Genomic DNA, 24486 nt, shown 5'->3' on the forward strand with positions numbered 1-24486 from the left:
GTTCGAGCCCCCGGCTCCCCACCTGCAGGGGAGTCGCTTCACAGGTGGTCAAGCAGGTCTGCAGGTGTCTATCTTTCTCTCCCCCACTCTGTCTTCCCCTCCTCTCTCCATTTCTCTCTGTCCTATCCAACAACGAATTGCATCAACAAGGGCAATAATAATAACCACAACGAAGCTACAACAAGGGCAACAAAAGGGGGAAAAAAAATGGCCTCCAGGAGCGGTGGATTCATGGTGCAGGCACCGAGCCCAGCAATAACCCTGGAGGAGGAAAAAAAAAAAAAAGGACCAGAAAGCGAGATCAGGGAAGAGAGTAGTTCCCTAATATGGGAAAAGTGTATAAATATTGTTGACTGTAAACCCCATCGATTTGATGTGTGTGACCTGGGGCCCATATTCAGCTTAGGAGCCTATGTGACCTCTGCATCCCTGTAGATCTGAGCTCACATTCTGTGGCCATGAGTGTAAACGTTCCAAGCTGCCCAATATCAGGACCCATCTTCCTCAGGTGTAGCACAGAGTATATTGTCCAGCCTCCTTTTAGAGAATAGAACATTCTCTACCATTGTTGATCCAAGTTGAGGGCAAGGTCCTGTGGGGGCCACAAAGGGGTCTGTTGTGTTGTTCCTGATAGAGAGGACAGGTAACAGTGGAGAGAGGGATGTATTCGAGGTCTAGCCCATCATGTCTGCTTGGGGATCTCAGGACTCCCCAGTTAGGGCCCCAGCTGATGGGGTGACCCCGTCGACTTCTATCTCTATCCAGTAATAACTACACATTAAAAAAGAAAAATCTTAGTGGGGGTTGTATTGTTAAATGGGAATCTGGGGAATGTTATGCATGTACAAACTATTGTATTTACTGTTGAATGTAAAATATTAATTCCCCAATAAGGAAATAAATTATTAAAAAAAAAAAAGAAAAATCTAGAAATGCTCTTTAGTCATCTGGAAACTTTTAAATCAAATACGTGAACTCACTGTCCCTCTTCCAGATTCGTGGTGCACTGAATGCAATCAGAAGCTTGATTTCTGCCACTTCAGAAGAGAAACCCAAAGCTGTTGTTGCTCACAGTACTGGAAACCATGGACAGGCCCTTGCCTATGCCGCTAAACTGGAAGGTACTTGTTAATTTCTCAGGCTACAGGGTAGTGCCACCAGACTGTTAAAGTCCTGACTCTCTGGGGGCCGTGGGGTAGCACAGCTGCTAAAGCACACGTGGTGCAAAGCACGAGGACCCGCTAAGGATCTTGGTTCAAGCCTCTGGCTCCCCCACCTGCGGGGGGCAGGGAGGGATGGGGTCACTTCACAAGTGATGAAGCAGGTCTACAGGTGTCTTTCTTGTTCTGTGTCTTGTTCTTGTTCCCCTCTCGATTTCTCTCTGTCCTGTCCAACAATAACAGCAGCAATAGCAAGGGCAACAAAATAGGAAAAATGGCCACCACAAGCAGTGGATTCATAGTGCAGACACTATGAGTGATAACCCTGGTTTCACTAGCAGTGAAGCAGTATTGCAGGTGTCTCTCCTTATCTTTTCCCTCAACTTTTATACCTTTTTAAGAAGTAATTTTTTAAATATTTATTTATTGGATAGAGACCGTCAGAAATTGAGAGGGAAGGGGAAGAGATACCTGTAGCACTGCTTCATCACTAGCAAAGCTTTCCTCTGCAGGTGGGGATCAGGGGCTTGGACCTGGGTCCTTATGCATTGTAACATGTGCGCTCAACCATGTTTGTCACTACTGGGCCCCAATTTCTGTATTTCTATCAACAATAAAAATTGCTTTTAATTCTAAAAAAAAAAAAAAAAAACCCTTTATCGTAAGTTTTACGGACTTGTACTAACATGTTTCTCCTCCCAGGAATTCCTGCTTATATCGTGGTGCCCCGAACAGCTCCCAATTGTAAAAAGATGGCAATACAAGCATATGGTGCTTCTATAGTGTGCAGTGAACCAAGTGATGAGGTAAGGAGAGCAGTGATAGCACCATAACAAATATTCAGGGTCTCAATCCAGGCTTGCATAAATGTACACAAATACAATGACTACTTGACATTCCTACTTCAGTCATTTTTTACACCTTGCACATGCACTGTCTCACTGTTGCTAGGCTGTAGTATCACTCAGAGGAAGACTCCACAGCACCAAGCTCCCGCCAGTGCCACAGTATCTCCCATGCAGTGCCAGGGCTCAAACCAACATGGCACACACAGGAATGCACACACCCTACCCAGGCATCTCAAATTTACTAAGACAAATTCCTCATCTCAACCCCCCCCACCCCCACTCTTCTTTTTTTTCGGTCTCCAGGCTTATCACTGGGGCTTGGTGACTTCACTATGAATCCACTGCTCCTGGCAACCTTTTTTTCTTTTTTTTCTATTTTTATTGGTAAGACAGAGAAATTGAGAGGGGAAGGAAGATAGGACAGGTAAGATACCTGCAGATATGCTTCACTAGTAAGGAAGCATACCCCCTGCAGGTGGGGAGTGGGGACTCAAACCTGGGTCTGTGGACATGGTGATATGTGCATTTAATTTGGTGCACCACCGCTTTGCCCTTCAGTCATCATGTCAGTAAATGGCAACCTTTAGCCTTCTAGTTGTTAAGTGTTGTGGGCTAGGGAGCGAGCATAATGGCTATGCAGACAACTTTCAGGCCTGAGTCTCCAAGGTCCTAGGTTTAATCCCCAGCACCACCATAAGCCAGAACTGAGCAGTGGTTATTACTTTTTTAAAAAAATTATCTTCATTTTAATGTATTGACAGTCAGAAATCAAGAGGGTAAGATAGACACCTGCAGCACTGTTTCACCACTCTCAAAGCTTTCCCCCTGTAGGTGGGGACCTGGGGTTTATACCTGGGTCTTTCCACATTGTAATGTGTGCTCAACCAGGTGTGCCACCATCTGGCCCCACTATTACTCTCCTCCTGCAATATTTTGAAGATCTGCAAGACTTATTCAAATGTATTAAAGTGTCACTTTACCAGCAACCCTTCCTAAGCACCTTACAGAAATCTCTATTTTGGGTTGGCAAAGTAGCTCACTTGAATAGTGTGCTGTTTTGCCAGGTGTATGACACGGGTATGAGCCTGTCCCCACCATACTGCAGGATGCTTCAATGCTGTGGTCTCTCTCTAAATATATACATATATAAATGACATTTATATATATATATATATATATGTATATTCATTTTTCCCCATAACATTTGAACATAGCATCTATTTACTTACATCTCCTCCTTCTCCCACATTAAAATGTAACTACAGGAGTTGGGGGTAGCACACCTGGCTGAGTACACACTTTATAGTGCCCAGAGACCTGAGTTCACACTGCGGGGGGCGGGGGCTTCATGAACAGTGAAGCAGTGCTCCAAATCTCTTTAGTCTCAATTTTTTAAAAAAATTTTTTATTTAAGAAAGGATTAATGAACAAAAACATAAGGTAGGAGGGGTACAACTCCACACAATTCCCACCACCCAACCCCCATAACCCACCCCCTCCCATGGTAGCTTTCCCATTCTCTAGCCCTCTGGGAGCATGGACCCAGGGTCGTTGAGGGTTGCAGAAGGTAGAAGGTCTGGCTTCTGTAATTGCTTCCCCGCTGAACATGGGCGTTGACTGGTCGATCCATACTCCCAGTCTGCCTCTCTCTTTCCCTAGTAAGGTGTGTCTCTGGGGAAGCTGAGCTCCAGGACACATTGGTGGGGTCTTCAATCCAGGGAAGCCTAGCCAGCATCCTGGTGGCATCTGGAACCTGGTGATTGAAAAGAGAGTTAACATATGAAGCCAAACAATTTGTTGAGCAATCATGGATCCCAAGCTTGGAATAGTGGAGAGGAAGTGTTAGGGGGGTACTCACTGCAAACTCTAGTGTACTTCTGCTTTCAGGTATATATTTTGCAGTAGTTTATGGATACGTGTGCACATAAGCTCTCTCTCACAGAAACTGGTGTATTATCTAGATTATGGGACTTTGTTAGAAAGGGAACTACCTGAGATGAAATTAGAGTGTACTATAAAAGGAAAGGTCTCACCCAAGTAATGAAGTTGAAGGGTTGTCATTCCACATGTGAAGTCTCTGGATACAGTCTGAGGTGAAGCATGTTGAGGTGGCAATCGTTGCTTTGGTTAGGTTGTGATCGGCGGATGCAATATTATTTGGTTTGGATTGGTAGTCTCAATTTTTACAAATTTATTTTACCAGAGCGCTGCTCAACTCTAGCTTATGATGGTGTGGGGGATTGAATCTGGGACTTTGGAGCCTCAGGCATGAATCTCTTTGCATAACCAGTATGCTATCTACCCCTACCCTCAATTTCTCTTTCTATCCAAAAACAAAACGAATGTAACTTTATTGAGTTTATAGACTGTCCTGTTTGTTATATGCCCAATAATGGAACAAAATGAATTTAAGTAGATAGTCAATAAAGTGGTAAATGTCTGAATTACACTTGGGAATTCTACTAAGCACACAACAACCTAAATTAACATACTCTTTCAGTCCATGGAAAATGTTACAAAAAGAATTGTGGAGGAAATGGAAGGCATCATGGTACATGCAAACCAGGAACCTACAGTGATAGCTGGGCAGGGGACAATTGCTCTGGAAGTGCTCAACCAGGTAAACGCTTAGTTACACAGTTCTTGTTTAGCTTTTGTTGACTGCAGAATCAGTCATCTTGCTCAAGGACCAGAGGCAAGATCCCGGTTTTAGCCTCCTGCTCCCCACCTCCAGGGGAGTTGCTTCATAGGCAGTGAAGCAGGTCTGTATGTGTCTGTCTTTCTCTCCCCGTCTTCCCCTCCTCTCTGCGTCTCTCTGTCCTATTAAAAAAAAAAAAGTCTGCCTTCTTAACTGTGGGTTGGGGGATAAACTCAGTGTCTCATATATATTTATAATACTGCTGAGGCTTCTCTGCTTGCCTTTTTTTAAAAAAAGTTTTATTATTGCACAGAGACAGAAATTGAGAGAAGATAGAGGGGGAGAGACATAGAGACACCTGCAGCCCTGCTTCACCACTAGTGAAGCTTTCCACCTGCAGGTGGGGGCCAAGGGCTTGAACCTGTATCCTTGTGCACTATAAGTAGCATTTAACAAAGTGAGCCACCGCCTGGCCCCCTGCTTGCCTTTTCAATCTCTCATTTATTTTTAGAGCGAGGTACCAAGCAATGCTCCAACATTATATGTGCAAGTTCTCCCACTGCTGTCCACACTGCTACCATATGACCTCAAGCCCAGAACCTCATGCATGCCCTTTCGGGTAGAACTCTGAGCCCAGCGTCAATTATTATTTTTCTACACATTAAATTGGCTATTAATGTATTTCTACTTTACTTTCACTAAAGGTTCCCTTGGTAGATGCAATGGTGGTACCTGTAGGAGGAGGAGGAATGGTTGCTGGGATAGCCATTGCCATTAAGGTGAGAAAACCGCTTCTGGAACACTCTCCATTCAGCAACAGAGCATCGTATGCTTAAACTTTTTGTTTCCCGTGTTGTTATTGCTGTCATTTTTGTTGGCTAAGACAGAAATTGAGAGAGATGGGGAAGACAGAGAAGGGAGAAAAAGATAACTTGCAGACCTGATTCACCACCTGTGAAGTGACTCCCCTCCTGCAGGTGGGAAGCTGGGGGCTCGCAGGTGGGAAGCTGGGGGCTCGAACTGGGATCCTTATGCTGGTCCTTGCGCTTTGTGCTATGTGTGCTTAATCTGCTGTGCCACTACACAGCTCCAAGAGCATTGTATTCTACACAGTCAACATAGAAATTTTATAAGACACTCATTTAACACCCTGCTCCCAACTGCCATAATGTCCCATATAAATATCCCTTGGTACTTTTTTGCCTCACTCTCCTTAATTCATGACAATTTGTAGTGCAAAAAGCTGAGTGGCAGATGAGGGGTTTAATTTTCATTACATCTACCAAGAGAAGGAAATGATTTGGGCAGAAGTGTGTTTCTGTTTTATCTGTGTTACTGTGGAAAGATTGCTGTGCCAAGCTTTAAGATGTCTAACCCTCTTCTCCTCAGGCTCTGAGACCTAGCGTGAAGGTATACGCTGCTGAACCTGTAAATGCAGATGACTGCTACCAGTCCAAACTGAAAGGGGAACTGACTCCGAACACTCACCCTCCAGAAACCATAGCAGATGGTATCAAGCCCAGTATCGGCTTAAACACCTGGCCTATTATAAGGGACCTGGTGGATGAAGTCTTCACTGTCACAGAGGATGAAATTAAGGTGAGACTTCAACAAGACAGGAAATAACAGAACGATTTTTTTTAAACAAAATTTATTCCCTTTTGTTGCCCTTTATTGCTGTATTTATTGTTATTAATGTCATTGTTGGATAGGACAGAGAGAAATGGAGAGAGGAGGGGAAGACAGACCCTGCAGACCTGCTTCACCACCTGTAAAGCGAACTTCCCCATGCAGGTGGGGAGCTGGGAGCTCAAACCAGGATCCTTACGCAGTCGGTCTTTGCACTTTGCACCATGTCCACTGAACCCACTGCACTACCACCCGACTCCCAATAGAACAATTTCTTAGCCACCGACCCACTGGGGACTTATGTAGGTGACTTTCTGACGTCAATACATCTAATGTGCCCCAAATGCATTAATACAATCATCCTGACAATAGAAGCAGACTTAGGATGGAGGGGTGCCACTGGTATGGATATACTTATAGCATTAAGAAGGAAAGTCCAGACTGGCTATCTATCTTTACCTAGCCCTTAACTATAAAGATAAATCAAACACTTTTCACTTCTCCCATTTCACAGATTCTTTTTTATTTGATAGGACAGAATTTGAGAGGGGAGGGGAAGACAGAGAGACACTTGCAGATCAATTCCAGCACTCAGGAAGCATACCCCTTACAGGTGGGAGTGGGGGCTGGAAGCCTGGTCCTTGTGCATGGTAATGTGTGCAGCCTACCAGGTGTGCCACCACCCACCCATTTCACTAATTCCTACTCTCTTCTCTACCAACAGTATGCAACCCAGCTGGTGTGGGAGAGGATGAAACTGCTTATTGAACCTACTGCAGGTGTCGGACTGGCTGCTGTGATGTCCCAGCACTTTCAAACAGTTTCCCCAGAAGTAAAGAACATCTGCATTGTGCTTAGTGGTGGGAATGTAGACTTAGCCTCCTTAACCTCGGTGAAGGCGGCTGTGCCTTTCCAATCTGTTTCTGTTTAACTTATGCAAAAGAAAAGATGAGATTCAGTGTGTCTAGACACTGGGGAAATCTGCTTCCTGATATTATCAATTCCTCCTCTCTCCTTAAATCTCAATATCCTAATGAAGAATGGACATTTTTAATAAGACTTAATAAATAAATAATCCTTGGACAAAGTAGTAACAGGAAAAACACTCATACTTAAACATCTTCTCAGGGCCCCCAAGGCAAAACTCCCCTCCCCCCAAAAAAGCCTTCTGCAAAAAGGGAGAGCAGACCTCTAGGCTAAAGTAGAAAACACAAACTGTCTGTCTACAACCTGCTAGCTGTCTTCCCCAGAATGCTCGCAGCAGCATTGAGGCTGGATCCATTACTGCATGTCCACTTGAGGCGCTGCTGAAGTAGTCTCATTTCTCACCCAAGGCACTGGTTCTGGTACATATGGGTCATAGGTCCACCTGGGGAAAACTCGTTTATAGAGGTTCATCAGCACTGTGTCCTGAGACTTTAGCTTTCCATCAAAACTGCATTTCATGTGGCCATGAGTACCTAGAAAAAGGAACAACTTAGTTTTTTTATTAATTTTTTTAAATTATCTTTATTTATTGAATACAGGCAGAAACCTAGAGGGAAGGGGGTGACAGAGATGGAGAGATAGACACCTGCAGCCCTGCTTCACCACTCGAAAAGCTTTTCCCCTGTAGGTGGGGGCTGAGGGCTTAAACCCAGGTCCTTATGCATTATGACACGTGCACTCAGGTGCAACACCACTCAGTCCCGACAAATTAGTTTCAATTGAAATAGAAAAAAAAAATTTTTTTTTATTGCTGGGGCTCACTCAGTGCCTGCACCATGAATCCACTGCTCCTGGAGGGCATTTTTCCCTTTTTGTTGCCCTTGTTGTAGCTTCATTGTGGTTATTATTATTATTGTTGATGCCGTTCGTTGTTGGATAGGACAGAGAAATGGGGAGAGGAGGATGACAGAGAGGGGGAGAGAAAGACACCTGCAGACTTGTCCCTGCCTGTGAAGCAATTCCCCTGCAGGTGGGGAGCGGGGGGCTTGAACCAGGATCTTTATGCCAGCCCTCGTGCTTTGTGCCATGTGCGCTTAACCCACTGTGCTACAGCCTGACCCCCCCCCCCTTTTATCCAGAGGATTGCTCAGCTCTGGCTTATGGTGTTACGGGGGATTGAACCTGAGACTTTGGAACATCAGGCATGAGAGTCTCTTTGCACAACCATTATGCTATCTACCCTCAGCCCTGAAATAGAAATTTTAAAGAGGCAATAATCATTTAAGAAGCTTTGGAAAAACACAGACTAGGTCCCAACTCCCATTTTCTCTCACCTAAAGGCTCCTTGATGTGTCCTCTGCGGCCCCACTTTGTTCTTAGCTCCACTGGTTTAAACCACAGCACATCATCTTACAATGAAACACACAGAAATCAAACACTCACCTGTAAAATGTAAACCCAATTCACACCCCACTAAGGCAGTCAATTTCACCCTTCACACCTACCTCTATTGAAGAACATGTAACGTACTACTGCCATCTTAGTAAAAATTTTAAAAGGATGACCACTCAGAACAACCCTTTTGATTATCATTCTGTCCGGATTCACCGACAATAAATAGCCCGAAGCAATAAGGCTGTGCATTCCTAGGAGGCAAAAGCAGAGCACCTATTTAGGAGTCTACAGACCAAAGCCTTCATTTATTGCTCTATTCAAATACCCATGCAAAATTTTAAGGAAACATTAAATGAAGGATGCACTGATTTTAAGGGGAGACTGACAACTGCAGCACTACCTCACGCCTGTGAAGCTCTTCCCCTGCCCTCATCAGTTTAGGGGAAAAACCACTAAGTGATATTACTACCAAACCTATACCAGAGCCTAGCTTAACTATAGCTCCCTGAACAGTCAGTCAGTCTCCAGATTAGCCTAAAGGTTTGCAAGTAAGATAAAAACCATTCAACTGTGGTAACCTGAAACAGACCTGGGGAAAAAGAAAATGGGGGGGTGTTTCTAAGTGGTGGTGTCACTAAAAAGGACTGGGAACCCAGTACCCTGTGGTGGAATAGGATAATCCGACTTACATGGAGGGGGAGGTGTGCTGACACTTATCTTGAGGAGATGTGAAAAATGTACCCGTGATAACAACAAAATAAATCAGTTTTTCCTCAATAAAGTGATTATCATCACTTTGTTTAAATGATGTGGTGTTGGGAGGGGGTAGATAGCATAATGGTTATGCAAATGGTTCTCAAGCCTGAAGCTCCAAAGTCCCAGGTCAATGTCCCCACACCACCATAAAACAGAGCTGAGCAGTGCTCTGGTAAAAAAACAAACAAAAAAAACCAATAAATTATGTGATGTCTTAACTATAACTGCAGAAAGCTATGTTAAACCCACCAGCCGATTTATCAAGGTCTGCTCACTTCTGTGAATTCAACTTACCATTACTATTCTGCTTAAAAAGCAGTACAGATGCAGGGGGAAAGGTGATTGGAGCATATACAGTCACCACCAGGGCCATATCAGCAGTCAGGAACCTCTGAAATTTATGCTTATCCGCTGCAGGAGTTTAAGAAAAAAAACAAAAACAATTTAATAAACCATAGGTAATCCAGAGCCTTATGAAAAGTTAATATAAATGCAGCCCCTTAAACTTAGGGGCAGAGCTGCTTTGTCTTTTTTCACACATCAATACAGCTGAAAGATACAAATCAATCCTATCAGGCTTATCTTCCCTTCTTTTAAAAGATTTAAGTGAGTTAGGCATTAGCTCAGTGGGTTAAGCACACATAGCACAAGGACCAGCATAAGGATCCCAATTGGAGCCTCTAGCTTCCCACCTGTAGGGGGGAGTCACTTCACAGGCGGTGAAGCAGGTCTGCAGGTGTCTAACTTTCTCTCCCCTTGTCTTACCCTCTCTTTCCATTTCTCTGTCCTATCTAAGAACAACATCAAGAACAGTAGTAACTACAACACCAGTAAAAGAAAAAAAAAAACAAAATAAGGGCAGCAAAAGGGAAACTCAATATAAAAAAAATCTAAAGATTTACTTATCTTTTTTTTTGTTTTGTTTAAATAAAATGGAAGCATTGACAGGGCCATAGGATAAGAGGGGTACAGTTCCACACAATTCCCACCACCAGAACTCTGTATTGCATCTCCTCCCTCAATACCTTCTCTGTGCTTTATCCCCGTGGGAGTATGGACCCAGGATCATCATGGGGTGCAGAAGGTGGAAGGTCTGGCTTCTGTAATTGCTTCTCTGTTGAACATGGATGTTGGCAGGTCGATCCATACTCCCAGCCTGTTTCTATCTTTCTTTAGTGGGGCAGGGTTCTGGGGAGGCGGGGCTTCAGGACACATTAGTAGGGAGGTCCCAGTTAGATTCCCAGTATCCCATGCGCCAGAGTAATGCTCCAGTCCAGCCCCCCCCACACATACACGCTCAATTTTGTGTTGATAAATAAGATCTTTTTTAAAACATCCCTAATCCCCACTGTCCAAAAATCACGATGTTGACACTTCAATATCTCAGAAGCTAAAATAAGGTTTACCCAGTTATGAACTCTTACCAGCCTATACCTATATTACTGTTGGCACATCAGAAGCAGCTGTTTCTGACTTTTGATACATTATTTTTTAAAATTTATTCCCTTTTGTTGCCCTTGTTGTTTGTTAAGCGACTCCCCTGCAGGTGGGGAGCCAGAGGCTCAAACCAGGATACCAGTCCACTAACGCTTTGCACCACGTGACTTAACCCACTGTGTTACCATCCGACTCCTGATACATTATTTCTATAAAGCCGTCAACCTTTACTCAAAACTTACTCTGAACAAATACTCATGGCAAAGAAGCCTCAGCACCACACAGAGTTGGCATCACTGAGATGCTTCAGACAGGTTCAGACATTTTCAGTAAAAACATCATTGGCTCCTACACCAGAGTACTGAAAAATACCTCTAAGGCTTGAAACTAAATATGTCATGCACTCTCACCCCCACCGAAGGGTCAGCCCCTCAGTTACCTGCAGTGTGCTGAGAGAATAAAGGGGAGGCTCGGAAGCGCCTGAACCCACAGTGGAAGATGAGCTCCTCTTTGGCTTTCACAGGTTCTGTGTTGCCAGGGTGTCGGCTTACAACCATATTCAGTACTGACATCTGGGGAATCAAGAAGTAAGAAAAACAATGTCTTCTTCTTTAAAAAATATTTATTTATTCCCTTTTGTTGCCCTTGTTTTATTGTTGTAGTTATTATTGTTGCTGTTGGATAGGACAGAGAGAAATGGAGAGGAGGGGAAGACAGGGGGGAGAGAGAGAGAGAGAGAGACACCTGCAGGACCTGCTTCACCGCTTGTGAAGTGACTCCACGGCAGGTGGGGAGCCCAGGGTTCAAACTGGGATCCTTATGCTTAACCCGCTGCGCTACCGCCTGACTCCCATTTCTTTTCTGTTGCTGCATTTAAAAAAATATTTTATTCCCTTTTGTTGCCCTTGCTTTATTGTTGTAGTTATTACTGTTGTTATTGATGTCCTCATTGTTGGATACGACAGAAATGGAGAGAGGAGGGCAAGACAGAGAAGGCAAAGACATCTGTGTACCTGCATCACCACCTGTGAAGTGACTCCCCTACAGGTGGGGGGCTGGGGGCTCAAACTGAGATCCTTACTCTGGTCCTTGCACTTGGTGCCACCTGCACTTAACCCTCTGAGCTTAAACCTGCCTGACTCCCCAGAAAAAGTTTTTTATCGATTAATAAAGTAGCTCAACCTGAAAGAAAGTAAATCAGGGAACTGGTGGTGGCGCACCTGGTTGAGCACATGTGTTACAGTGCACAAGGATGCAGGTTTGAGTCCCCAGTCCCCACCTGCAGGGGGAAACTTCATAAATGAAGCAAGGCTGCAAGGTGTGTCTCTCTCCCTCTCTATCTTCCCCTTCCCTCTCGATTTCTGAAGGTCTTTATCCAATTATAAAGATTAAGAAGAAAAAAAAGAAAAGAGAAAAAGTAAATCAAACTAGCAGAATCAGTTTCACATTAAGAACCAGTGATGCCAGTTAGGTAGGGGGTTACGGACACACAACCTCCCCTTTCGTTTCCATCCAAAACAACTAGAGTGAGTTGCACAGGCGGTCTCTCAGAGCTCTGGTGAGTCCTGTGCCAGATGACTGATCTTCCTGTGACTGACACCTTCAAGCTCAGCATGTGCCAGAATAAGTGGCCTTCAAGTCTTCTGACACACTACTCAAAACTGCATCCCTTCAAGCCCTCCCTGAACCTTTACTCACACCATCCCAAGCTGGAGTTCTCACATTACTCACCCAATCTGCCTGTTGGCTACCAAGAGGAAAGAGATGTAAACCTCGGCACAAACCCTCCTCATTTACTGGGGCTCACACAGTCAAACACACACACACACACAAACACACACACATCACCACGTGCAGGGACCCAGGTTCCAGCCCCTGTGCCCCACCTGCAGTGGGGGGGACACTTCACTGGCAGGTCTGCAGGTGTGTGTCTTTCACTCTCTCTCTCAATTTCTGTCTGTCTGGTCAAATAAAAAACAGAAAGGAAGGAGAAAAGAGAAACATATTTTGGCCAGAGCACTGCTCAGTTCTGGTTTATAGTGAAGAGAACTGAACTGAGAAAACTCCAAGACAAACTGTTGTGTGCTATCTCCCTGACCCTATGCACTACTACTTCTTAATGCAGTGCTGGGGAATAAACAGGGGCCCTCACATATGGGTGAAAACTGGCTCTCTGATCCAACCGCAAAAAATAAGCAAGTAAGTCAATAAATAAATAAAGGAGAAGAGGATCAGGAGGGCATTACTCTAGTACTCTAATCTGGGGACTGAGCTTGGGACTTCATGCCTGAGAGTCCAACACTTAATTCTCCCCCCCACCTTTATTGAGGGATTAATGTTTTAAATAGGACAATGAATACAACAGTTTGTACATCTCTCGGTTTTCCATATAACAATACAACCCCCACTAGGTCTTCTGTCATCCTTTTCCAGGGCCTATACTCTTCCCCCACCCACCCCAGAGTCTTTTACTTTGGTGATACACCATATTCTTTATTTTTGAGAGAAGGAAGAGACATCAAAGTAACACTCGACCATCCATGAATGGTGTGCCATCCCTTGGGTCAGAGATCAAAACCTAGAGTCTCTAGAATGCGTACACACACAATTTGCCAGGTGTCATCTACGTGGCACCAACTCTTGTTTTTTGTTCAAGATAAAAAGTAGGTGGTGCACCTGGTTGAGCGCACATGTTACAGTGCACAAGGACCAAGGTCGAGCACTCGGCCCCCACCTGCAGAGGGAAAGCTTCAGGTGTGGTGAAACAGGGCTGCAGGTGTTTGTCTCTCTCCCTCTAGCACTCCATTCCCTCTTGATTTCTGCCTGTCCCTATCCAATAAATAAAATAATAAAAAAAAAGATAAAAAGGGAGTCGGGTGGTAGTTCAGCGGGATAAGCGCACATGTTGCAGAGTACAAGGACTGGCGTAAGGATCCCAGTTGAAGCCCCCAGCTCCCCACCTGCAGGGGAGTCGCTTTACAGTCGGTGAAGCAGTTCTGCAAGTGTCTCTCTTTCTCTCCCCCTGTCTTCCCCACCCCTCTCCATTTCTTTCTGTCCTAACAACGATGTCATCAATAACAATAATAAAAAAGGGGGGCAAAAAAAGGGAAAATAAATTTTTTAAATTATTAAAAAAATTTGGGAGTCAAGCAGTAGCACAGCAGGTTAAGAGCAGGTGGCACAAAGTGTAAGGATCCTGGTTTGAGACCCCGACTCCCCACCTGCAGGGGGGTCGCTTCACAAGTGGTGAAATAGGTCTGCAGGTGTCTATCTTTCTCTCTCCTTGTCTTCCCTTCCTCTCTCCATTTCTCTCTGTCCTATCCAACAACGACAATATCAGTAATATATTACAACAATAAAACAAGGGCAACAAAAGGGAACAATATTTAAAAAAAAAATCCGATCTGACAAACATACTTGTAGCAGAGAAGTCTCAGAACCACACAGATTACATCACTGAGATGCTTCAGACAGGTTCAGACATGTTAGGTACATCATTGACTTCTCTAACCTATGAAAATATAATCCTAAAGGCAAACATTTTGCACATGAAAACCAATTGGCCACTCACAAACTTCATTTCTCACAAGACACTAGCTTACCTTCTGTTCATGAGGTAGTAAAGAAAATGCAATTAAGGGTACTCCTTGCTTGAAGTGCTCCAACACTGAGACAGGGACTTCAGAGACATGAAGTGTGACATACCAGCCAACCTACCAGAAAACAACCATCAAGTGAAACATATAATCACTCCGTAGTGATGAAGCATGTTACAAGTTTCAGAGGCACCCAGTACCCAGATTAAAACAGAGGGCATTCTACCAAAGCTAAGCCAATTATAGGGACAGAGAAAGGCAGGCAGATACCTCAGCTCCTTCAACCTCCATTTCTTCAATCTCTTTAAAGATACGTTTCCGAGTATTGGTAAAGTTCTGAAACTGAAAGATTCTAGCATAATCTTGAGGGAGGTTCTCTTTAGGATCCCACGGAGATGTTCGAAAACTCTTCAGGCCTCTGTATTTCTGAAATCTAAAATAAAGGAGCTAGATTTTAAAGAAATAGTCGAAAGTTGGGTGATAGCTCACGCAATAGAGTATATGCCTTATTACCCAGTGCAAAGTCCTGGTTTTGATCCCTGTCCCCATCAGGTAAGACACCATGAATAATGGTGGAGTAATAGAGGCTCTTCTTTTTCAATTAAAAAAAGAAGACTTGTGCCTGGGAGGCCTTTCAGTGTTATCATTAATGTGCAAGGCCCTGAATCCTGAATCCATTTATTCTCTGACCCACATTAGAAAAAAAGAGGGAAAAAAATGAGAGTAGTTGGATAACTCACTGGATGGTCACACCTGAAGTCTCAAAGTCCCAGGTTCAATCCCCCGCACCACCATAAGCCAGAGCTGAGGAGTGCTCCAGTTAAAGTTAAATTTTTAAAAAAGTCAGCCCAGATGGTGAAACCTTAAGTGTGTGTGGGGTCAGTGGGGATGAAGGTAATGCAGAAGGAAGGACCTGGTTCTCTTTTTTTTTAACCAGAGCACTGCTCAACTCTGGTTTATGGTGGTACAGGGGATTGAACTGGGACCTTGGAGCCTCAGGCATGAGAGACTGCACAACCATTATGCTATCTATGCCTTCCCTGGTTCTCTCTTTTACTTTTTTGTTTTGTCTCCAGGGTTATTGATGGGGCTTGGTGCCTACACTAATCCACTGCTACTGGAGGCTATTTCCCCCCTTTTGTTGCCCCTGTTTTATTGTTGTGGCTATTATTGATATTGTTGTTGGATAAGACAGAGAGAAATGGAGAGAAGTGGGGTAGACATAAAGGGGGAGAGAAAGATAGACACCTGCAGACCTGCTTCATCACTTGTGAAGTGACCCTCCTGCAAGTGGGGAGCCAGGATCCTTATGCCGGTCCTTGCACTTTGCGCCCGTAAGTTAAAATAAAACGTTACTTTTTTGGTCAGCACCAGGGATTCACTGCTACAGGTCATCTTTTCCAGGTAGACAGAGACAGGAAGAGAGAGACACACAGCACCAAAGCTTCCCCTAGTATAACACGGATACCACGCTCAAACCTGGGTTTATAAATAACAAGACACCTTTCTAATAGGCTATCTTGCCAGCCCAAATTCTACAAATTTTAATGATGCCAGACTGATTTTGGTGGCTGCAGAGCTGGCACAGTGGATAAAGTGCTGAACTCTCAAAACACAGGTTAAGCACATGTGGCATAAAAGGGCAAGGACTGGCATAAGGATCCCGGTCGAGACCTTCCCCATCCCCACCTGCTGGTATCTTTCTCTTCCCCTCTGTCTCCCCCCCCCCCTTTTCTCTCTGTCCTATCTGACAACAAATGACATCAACAACACAACAATAATAACCACAATAAGGCTACAACAACAAGGGCAACAAAAGGGGGGGGGAAATGGCTTCCAGGAGCAGTGTACTCATGGTGCAGGCACTGAGCCTCAGCAATAACCCTGGGGGCAAAGGAAAAAAACACCCGAAAAACATAATGCTCTGAAATCTGATGCCCTCTTTCATTAAAAAAAAAAAAAAAAGGCAGGGATAGATAGCATAATGGTTATGTAAACAGACTGTCATGCCTGAGGCTTCGAAGTCCCAGGTTCAATCCCCTGCAGCACCGTAAACCAAAGCTGATCAGTGCTCTGGTAAAAAAAAAAAGAAAAAAAAAAAAAAAAAAAGAACTGGGAGATAGCATAATGGTTACGCAAACTACTTTCATGCCTTAGGCTCTGAAATCCCAGGTTCAATCCCCATCACCACACCATAAACCTAAACTGAGCAATGTTCTGGGGAAAAGAAAAAAAAAAAAGACTGATTTTATTTTCTTGTCGACTAACCGAATTCTAGCAGCCACATCACGAGGGGTATCTACTTCATCTGGAAACATCTCTTCCAGTCTCTCTTGTTTGTATTTCTCCAACATTTTTTCCTCAGCCTCCTCATCCACTTTTTCATCATAAAGATCATCGCGCACAGATTCCCCTATAGTCATAGTTTCACACTCCTCTTCCTCCTCCTCTTCACCACTCTCATCCTATAAAGAATTAGTTTTAGAAAAAAACACATCTATCTCTACCCTAAAGACCATTAAAAATAACTTTACTGGGCTTTGTTTTTGCTTCCAGGGTTATCACTGGGGCTTGTTGCCTGCACTAGAAACCCACTGCTCCTGGAGGCCATTATTCCCACTGTTGTTATTGTTGGACGGGACAGAGAGAACTTGAGAGAGGAGGGGTAGACAGAGAGGGGGAGAGAAAGATAGACACCTGCAGACCTGCTTCACCGCCTGTGAAGCAACTTCCCTGTAGGTGGGGAGCCGGGGTTCAAACCAGGATCGTTGTGCTGGTTTTTGAGCTTCACACTACATGTGCTTCACCCAATGTGTTACCACCCAGCCTCCTTTACTAGTTATTTCATTCAAACCAAATATTAGTTCTTATAAGGTCATAACAAATTACATTCCTAGGTAGTAGCTATAAGCACACTGACCTGACTGAACCCCAGCCCCCTCAAAAGCAGAAATGTGATCACACTCGATCTTCTTGCACTTGGGGGTGTACATAGTTCTGACCTGAGACTCATCTTCCATAAAATCTTCATGTTCTGTGTCATCAGACTCATCTTCTCCACTTTCACCATCTTCATCCAAAATCCACTCAGCTTGGTAAGTGGATGTGCCTTTGGGAACCTTTTTTACCACCCTGGGTCTTTTCTTCGAGAAGTCTATTAAGAGTCAGACGAGTTAAGTAAATCAACTCTTCCCTGTAACTCTGGGGAGTCAGGTTTGAATCTAGGTCACGCAAATAGTAAAGCACTATCCACGTGAGCTGTTTTGGGAGCTCTGCATTCTCTACCCTCAGAGGATTCACATTATGATTAGCTAAACAAGCAACATTCAGTACCAACCATTTGCCTCACTCAGCTCCTCTTCAGTGGGCCAGGTCTGCTCCCCTTCCATTGGGTCTGGGATGACTTCTGTTTGCAAAGATTCTTGCCTCTCAGGGTCTGCCTTTACCAGGATCCTAATGTCTTCTTCCATATCAGTCACAGCATCTGTAGCACAGATCTGAAGCCAAAAGCAGGTGATTAGCCAAAAGCTCTAATACAGGCCCAGAAAGCAGCATCATGTTTTGGACTCGCAAGCATGGGAGCTCAGGTTAGATACTCAGCAACACACACGGTAGAATGTAATTCTGGCCTCACTCTTCCTATCTCACTGAAATAAAACAAGACATTTTTTGGTGTTTTATCTTCTCTTGGTGGTAGGGTTCTTCCCCTCTCCATCCACCCCAAATACTATATTTTATTTTAATGAAAGAGTTACAGAGACCAGACCAGACCACTGCTCAGCTCTGGTTTATGGTGGTATTAGGGATTAAAATTGGGACCTTGGAGCCTTGGGCATGAAAGTCTTCTGCATAACTATCACGCTGTCTCCTTGACCACTACCCACTTTTTTTTTTTTTTTAAAGACAGATCGGCAAAGAGTCAGTGAAAGAGATCATAGCTCCAAAGCTTCCTTCAATGAGATGGGAGCTGGGTTTGAACCTGAGTCATGCACATGGGGAAGTAGCATACGATCCAAATGAGCTATTGTTGTATCTTGACTGCCTTAAAAAAAATTATTTTCCCTTTTGTTGCCCTTGTTGTCTTATTGTTATAGTTATTGTTGCTGTAATTGATGTTGTCGCTGTTAATAGGACAAAGAGAAATGGAGAGAGGAGGGGAAGACAGAGAGGGGGAGAGAAAGATAGACACCTGCAGACCTGCTTCACTGCTTGTGAAATGACTCCCCTGCAGGTGGGGAGCCGGAGACTCAAACCGGGATCTTTATGCTGGTCCTTGTGCTTTGCACAAGGTGCACTTAACCTGCTGCGCTACCCAACTCCCTTGACTGCCTTTTAATAAAATCTTTAAGACAAAGAAAAAATGGTACTGAAATAGATGAATGAAACGAAGTCAAAATTTGTCCTATTTCTTTTTTCTTTTGCCTCCAGGGTTATTGCTGAGGCTAGGTGCCTGCACTAGGAATCTACTACTTCTGGAGGCTATTTTTCCCATTTTGTTGCCGTTGTTGTAGTTATTGTTGTCATAGCCATCGTCGTTGTTAGACAGGACAGAGAGAAATGGAGAGAGGAGGGGAAGACAGAGAGGGGGAGAGAAAGACACCTATGTGCCCATGTGCCTAACCTACTGTGCTACCACCCGACTCCCAAAATTTGTCCTATTTCCAAACATTTTAAGTTTATATCTCTGCTAGGCTATGGTTTCTCAAATTGGTCCTACTCCTTTTATCATCAAACTCATTTTGCAAAGACACCTTTTGATCTAATATTTGCCCAAGTTCATGCTGTCCATTGCTAGAATATTTTTTCATCTCTCTTCAACTCACAAATCACACTTTCCCCTTCTCAATACCTGGCTCAAATTTTAGCTTTTCTGTGAAGTTTGGTACACTGTTCTCTCAATTTTTGCAACAGACCTGTATCTCAAGCTTTTCATCATTGTTTTGCCACTGTTTCTTTCTGACTTAAATGGTCTGATAAAATAGACATCATTTCAATTGGTGTATCGCACCAAAGTAAAAGACTCTGGGGTGGGTGGGTGGAGAGAATACAGGTCCAAGAAGGATGACAGAGGACCTGGTGGGGGTTGTATTGTTATATGGGAAACTGGGGGATGTTATGCATGTACAAACTATTGTATTTACTGTTGAATGTAAAACATTAATTCCCAATAAAGAAATTAAATATATATATATCATTTCTATCTTCTGTAAGCTGAGCCACAGTACCTATAAAAGTGCGGGCAAAATGTGTCATATCATCACATTCTAGTCAACTTCTTTATAGCATGTCCTGTAATTGCTTTTTTGAACTAACATTCACCTCCAGGTAAATATCTTGCCCTGCAGATGACCTCTGAGACGAGTTATCCTCCTGTACCAATTTACACCGAATCTGTAATACTGTCTCTAATAACATCAATCTTGCAGTCTGGGAGGTGGTGCGCACATATAGTGTTGGATCCTTGAGCACGACATCTTAAGTTTGATCCGTAGCACCACTTGTGCCAAAATGATGCTCTGGTTCTCTTCCATTTTCATGCTTAAAAAAAAAAAAATCTGGGGGGCCAGGCGGTAGGACAGCAGGTTAAGCACACTTGGCACAAAGCACAGGGACCAGTGCAAGGATCCTGGTTCGAGATCCCAGCTCCCCGCCACCTGTGTGTGTGTGTGTGTGGGTCCACTTTACAAGTGGTGAAGCAGGCCTGCAGGTATCTTTTTCTTCCTTCCCCTTCTCTCTCAATTTCTCTGTCCTATCCAGCAACAATAATGGTGGGGGGGGATAGCCTCCAGAAGCAGTGGATTCATGGTGCAGGCACTGAGTTCCAGTGATAACCCTGGAGGGAAAAAAAAAAGTCCATTGGGGGGTGGTGGTGGCTGATGGGATTATAGTCGGGGGAGGAGTGGACAGAGGGAGAGGGGCCAAGGTTGGGGGCTACAGTAGGGGGACACTCAGCTTGTCCTTTAGAAAGTTAAAAAAAAAGAATTTATTTATTTATTCATGAGAAAGATAGGAGGAGAGAAAGAACCAGCCATCACTCTGGTACATGTGCTGCTGGGGATTGAACTCAGGTACTCATGCTTGAGAGTCTAGTACCTTAGCCACTATGCTACCTCCCGGACCACTAGAAAGTTTGTTTTTTTTTTTTTTAAAAAAAAATAGGTGGCAGGGAGGGCATGCATTACAATGCAAGGTCCCAGGTTCAAGCCCCTGGTCCCCACCTGCAGGGAGAAGCTTCACAAGTGGTGAAGCAGTGCTGGTGTCTTTCCCACTCTTTATCTCTCCCTCCCTTCTTTAATGCTGAGATTATGAAACCCCTCACACATCAATATAAACCAGACATGTGCAGTGCCCTGGTAAAAATAATAATAAAAAATTTAAATAGTAAATAAATAAATCTTACCTCCATTGCCATTGGGTTCTTCTGGGATTTCAGCACTCTAGGATTTAGAGGGAAAGGGTCCACAGGTGCATCTATTTGTTTCATCTGGAAGTCACCATGTCCAACGATATGCAGCAAGCTATTGACATTCAGAACCTGCCCACGAACATAGCCTGAGATTTTCAAGGTGCCCACCAAGTTATTCTCTTCACTAGGAACAAAGTCAGCAGCATGTGCAAACATGTAGGCCCGGCGATCTCGAAAGGCAAGATGTCGCTGCTTTTGGTTAGCTAACTGCCTGAGCAACATTCCTGCCTCCTGTTGAGTGTCTAACAGAAGGAGTTTGTCACCAGGAAAGCGCTTTTCTACTGTTTTACTCAGCTTCTTTCTGGCATCTATTTGTTTCTTCGCTGGGAGGCCAGAACCCCCCTGGACAGCTAGTGCTATAAGAAAAAGAGAAAGAGCTTCATGATGTTATATTACAATGTGAAAATTTCCCTTTGTAATTTAAAAACAAGACCACTCTTCAGCAGTGAGCCCAGAAATCACTAGGAAACCCAACATTAAACTTCCAAAGAAATGTTAATAACTTCTTTTAAGTTTACAATAAGAATTTATGTTAAAACCAAAATTTGTAATTCTCTCCTCTGGGCAATACAGTCCAAAATAAACAGATAGCCTGGCAGAACAGACCAAGTTAATGCCCCATACATGCCATCATCAGCTGAATACAACCTGGCAATTTCCCTGTATCACAAGTCATACAGTGCCTGGCAAAGGATGGGGAGACAGCATAATGGTTATGCAAACTACTTTCATGCTTGAAAAAGTACTAGATTCAACCCCCAGCACTATCATAAGCAAGAGCTGTGCTGTGTTCTCCTTACCTTTCTCTCATGAAGAATGAAAATATATCTTTAGGGTGGGAGAAACAGCATAATGGTTATGCAAACAGACTCTCATGCCTGAGGCTCCTAGTCCCAGGTTCAATCCCCCACACCACCATTAGCCAGAACTAAGCAGTGCTCTGGTGTTTCTCTCTCTCTGCATCTCTCTCAAATAATAATAATAAATAAAAGATTAAAAAAAGAATGAAATATATTTTTAAAAACTATCATTGCGGGGCCGGTGGTGGCGCACCTGGTTGAGCACACATATTACAGTGCACAAGGGCCTGGGTTCGAGCTCCCAGTCCCCACCTGCAGGGGGAAGGCTTTACGAGTGGTGAAGCAGGTTTACAGGTGTCTCTCTGTCTCTCTCCTCTCTATCTCTCCTCCTCCTCTCAATTTCTAGCTGTCTCTATCCAACAAATAAAAAAATTATCACTGCATAACAAACACGAAAGCACTTCCTTCCTTGGTCTCCAATACTACCAACTCACTTACTGTACGTAGGAAGTCCTTGAGCAAAGAGGCAGGAAAGGCAGTAATCCCCTGTGCTGTCCCAGCCTTCTAGTGGATCAAGGAGAAACAGGATGGTATCAGCCACTTTAGCCAAATCTAACACAGTGTGCAAATCTCCTGGTGAGAGAAGACAAAGTCAAGAGATGGTTGACACTAGAAAATTATAGTAAAATAATTTAACACTTTAAACAACGATAGAAATTTTGTTGTAAACTCTAACCTGGTTTTGCAGATGTGAAACACCAGCGATGTTTCAAGTGCGAGGATAACAGCATAAAGCTATCAGTGCATCCCCCTTCATTCAAATGCACTACAGTTCCAGTGTCCCTGTCCTGAAACAGCCGAAAAGCCTCAGGGAGGGAAATGCTGCCATGAAGAGGTATCACCAGTACTTGATGAGGAGGCCCGTCCTTGTTGCCCAGCTGTCTCTTCTCTGCCAAAACCTGAAGATAGGATGGGGGGGTATAGTATAATGGTTATACAGACTCCTTCATGCATGGAACTCTACAGTCCCAGGTTCAGTCCCTGGCACTACTATAAGCCAAAGCTGAGCAGTACTCTGGTTTAAAAAAAAAAAAAAAATCAACTAACCAAGGAGCATCATAGCAACACTTGGCTCCAGTACTGTTATCTTTTCTTTTCTTTTTTTAAAATATTTTATTTATAACATAGGAGGAGAGAGAAAGAGGCAGACATCACTCCGGTACATGTGCTGCCAGGCCAGGGATTGAACTCAGGACCCCATGCTTGAGAGTCCGATGCTTTATCCACCGCGCCTCCTCCCGGACCACTTATATTTTCAACAGTACTGATCCTCCACACACACACACACCTTTCCCTTCCAAGAGCCAGCACGCACAGCAAAATGTCTGCGAGTACACCAAGGAAGACGGGGAAAATACTCGAACCAAGGCAAGGAGCTTCTCCCCTTAGTCTAGACCTACACGCCTGGCGTGTGCTCTAGGGCGAATATCCATCCCTGCCGAACCCATGGTCACTTTCCCCACTTAGAACCGTGAAGCCACAACCATCCCCAATTCCAGCTCCACCTCACCGCCTCCTTCTTCTGCTTTCGTAGCTGGCTGGCACGATGCCTCTGGTCTACTCTGCTGAGGTCTTTTCTCACCTTCTTGGTCAGGGTTTTCGGTGCTAGACGTCCTGGAGAGTAGAAAAGGCCCTTGTGCTTAGCCCAGGAAAGGGAGCTCCCCTCCGCCCACCTTAAGAGTCGAGGAAAAAGCCAATATCAAATACAAAGTACTCCTTCCAACCCTAATTTCTTACCCTTGCCGTCCCGTTGCGCAGATCCCCGACCCCGATGACGCCCGCCTTTATGAGCTTTATTCTGCTGTTTCAGCGGGCCGGAGCGGTGAGCCGCCATTCCGCAGCTCACGTGTACCGAGTCAACACTACTTCCGGCCCCGGAACGCACGCTTCCGGTTCCTCTACGGGGGGGGGGGGGGCAGGTCCTCTCGTGGCGGTTGGGGGCGGGAGTTTCGCGTCCCTTCTCGCGAGGATCCTTCCCACTACCTCTGGAGGGCTCGGGGCCAGTGTCTCTGCAAAACCGCGGCGGGAGAAGTTTCCTCACGCTCCGGTTTTCACGCCGCGGTCTGCGGTTGGGGCCTTTAAAACGTCTAATGTAGACCTGAGTCCGTTCAGGCGCCTATTCCAGAAGGGATGTTTTGCTCCTCATTGCGTTTGTTTTTGTGCTATCGAGTTGCAACCACTTAGGAAGCTTCTGAATGGGAGTCTCCATGCGCACCTCAGAGCCGAGCCGCTCCCCTCAGCCAGACTTGCGCTCGCCGCGCTCGCCTCTGCAGCAGCAGGTGTCATGGCTTGAAACCACCTTTTCATTCCCTTAACTCCCTCGCGAGGAAAGGAAAGTCTACACGCGCGTGCAGCATGGGAGGCTCTTCTCGCACCTTCTAGGGCTGCCTGTGGGTCCCCTCTGGTCCCCGCTTTTCCAGCCCGTGTCCCCTCTTCCCACAGGCAGGGCCAGTCGGAGGGTGACGGTTCCCAAGGATGGAAGACTGGTCTTGACACTCGGGCCCTCGCGGCCTCCTCTGGTCCCGGAAGGCTGCTTTCACCCGCCCCCCTCCCGCACACACCCCACAACGGAGGGCGCCGGGCAGCTGGCAGAGGGGTTCCGGGGGACGATGGGCCCCTGCCTGCCTTCCCGCCTACGGACGAACACTGGCTTCCCTGCGGCCAGGGACGGGGGGCCCCCGCCCTTCCTGCTGGGCAATACGGAGGCACCTGGCGCCCACGATGCCAACTCCCATGCGAGCGACTTTTCCCTCGGCCGCCGGGGCTGAGCGCTG

General features: G+C 45.0%; 2 protein-coding genes and 2 non-coding genes across 5 annotated transcripts in view; 1 reads left to right on the forward strand and 3 right to left on the reverse strand.

Annotated features, from left to right (window-relative positions):
* LOC103111192 (serine racemase) overlaps positions 1 to 7365 on the forward strand; it is a 28051-nt gene extending 20686 nt beyond the window's left edge. Inside the window, exons 3-8 of the mRNA XM_060204149.1 lie at positions 995 to 1121; positions 1863 to 1966; positions 4509 to 4628; positions 5351 to 5425; positions 6036 to 6245; positions 7000 to 7365. Coding sequence (XP_060060132.1) covers positions 995 to 1121; positions 1863 to 1966; positions 4509 to 4628; positions 5351 to 5425; positions 6036 to 6245; positions 7000 to 7206 — 843 coding nt within the window. The 3' untranslated portion in view covers positions 7207 to 7365. The remainder of the gene's footprint in view (positions 1 to 994; positions 1122 to 1862; positions 1967 to 4508; positions 4629 to 5350; positions 5426 to 6035; positions 6246 to 6999) is intronic.
* A 1-nt stretch (position 7366) lies between these two features.
* TSR1 (TSR1 ribosome maturation factor) lies at positions 7367 to 24469 on the reverse strand. 2 transcript variants are annotated; one of them, XM_007520391.3, is made up of 15 exons: positions 23450 to 24469; positions 23223 to 23326; positions 22389 to 22611; positions 22151 to 22285; positions 20787 to 21208; positions 17724 to 17883; positions 17389 to 17540; positions 16655 to 16851; positions 14657 to 14819; positions 14393 to 14503; positions 11230 to 11362; positions 9648 to 9764; positions 8708 to 8848; positions 8537 to 8611; positions 7367 to 7735 (listed from the first exon to the last, which is right to left on the reverse strand). In XM_007520391.3, the coding sequence occupies exons 1-15, from the start codon at positions 23544 to 23546 to the stop codon at positions 7557 to 7559; spliced, it is 2409 nt and encodes an 802-aa protein (XP_007520453.1). In that variant the 5' UTR covers positions 23547 to 24469; the 3' UTR covers positions 7367 to 7556. The 2 variants fall into 2 exon arrangements, with proteins under 2 accessions (XP_007520453.1, XP_060060120.1); XM_060204137.1 differs by having other exon boundaries at positions 23218 to 23326; positions 23450 to 23471.
* Positions 11049 to 11143, reverse strand: LOC132542345 (small nucleolar RNA SNORD91 family). Its single transcript, XR_009553427.1, has one exon. It is a non-coding gene; the product is annotated as a small nucleolar RNA SNORD91 family (small nucleolar RNA).
* On the reverse strand, positions 14211 to 14299 carry LOC132542347 (small nucleolar RNA SNORD91 family). Its single transcript, XR_009553429.1, has one exon. It is a non-coding gene; the product is annotated as a small nucleolar RNA SNORD91 family (small nucleolar RNA).
* Positions 24470 to 24486: the final 17 nt, after the last annotated feature.

This window comes from Erinaceus europaeus, chromosome 12 (assembly GCF_950295315.1).
Source record: "Erinaceus europaeus chromosome 12, mEriEur2.1, whole genome shotgun sequence".
Taxonomy (NCBI): Eukaryota; Metazoa; Chordata; class Mammalia; order Eulipotyphla; family Erinaceidae; genus Erinaceus; species Erinaceus europaeus.

Excerpts from the sequence above, each read along its gene's own strand:
- TSR1 (XM_007520391.3), bottom strand. The coding sequence starts at position 23,546 with ATGGCGGCTCACCGCTCCGGCCCGCTGAAACAGCAGAATAAAGCTCAT. Across the intron at positions 22,286-22,388 it reads TTTCACATCTGCAAAACCAG|GAGATTTGCACACTGTGTTA; the intron begins GTTAGAGTTTAC and ends TTCTCTCACCAG. Across the intron at positions 7,736-8,536 it reads ACACATCAAGGAGCCTTTAG|GTACTCATGGCCACATGAAA; the intron begins GTGAGAGAAAAT and ends TCCTTTTTCTAG.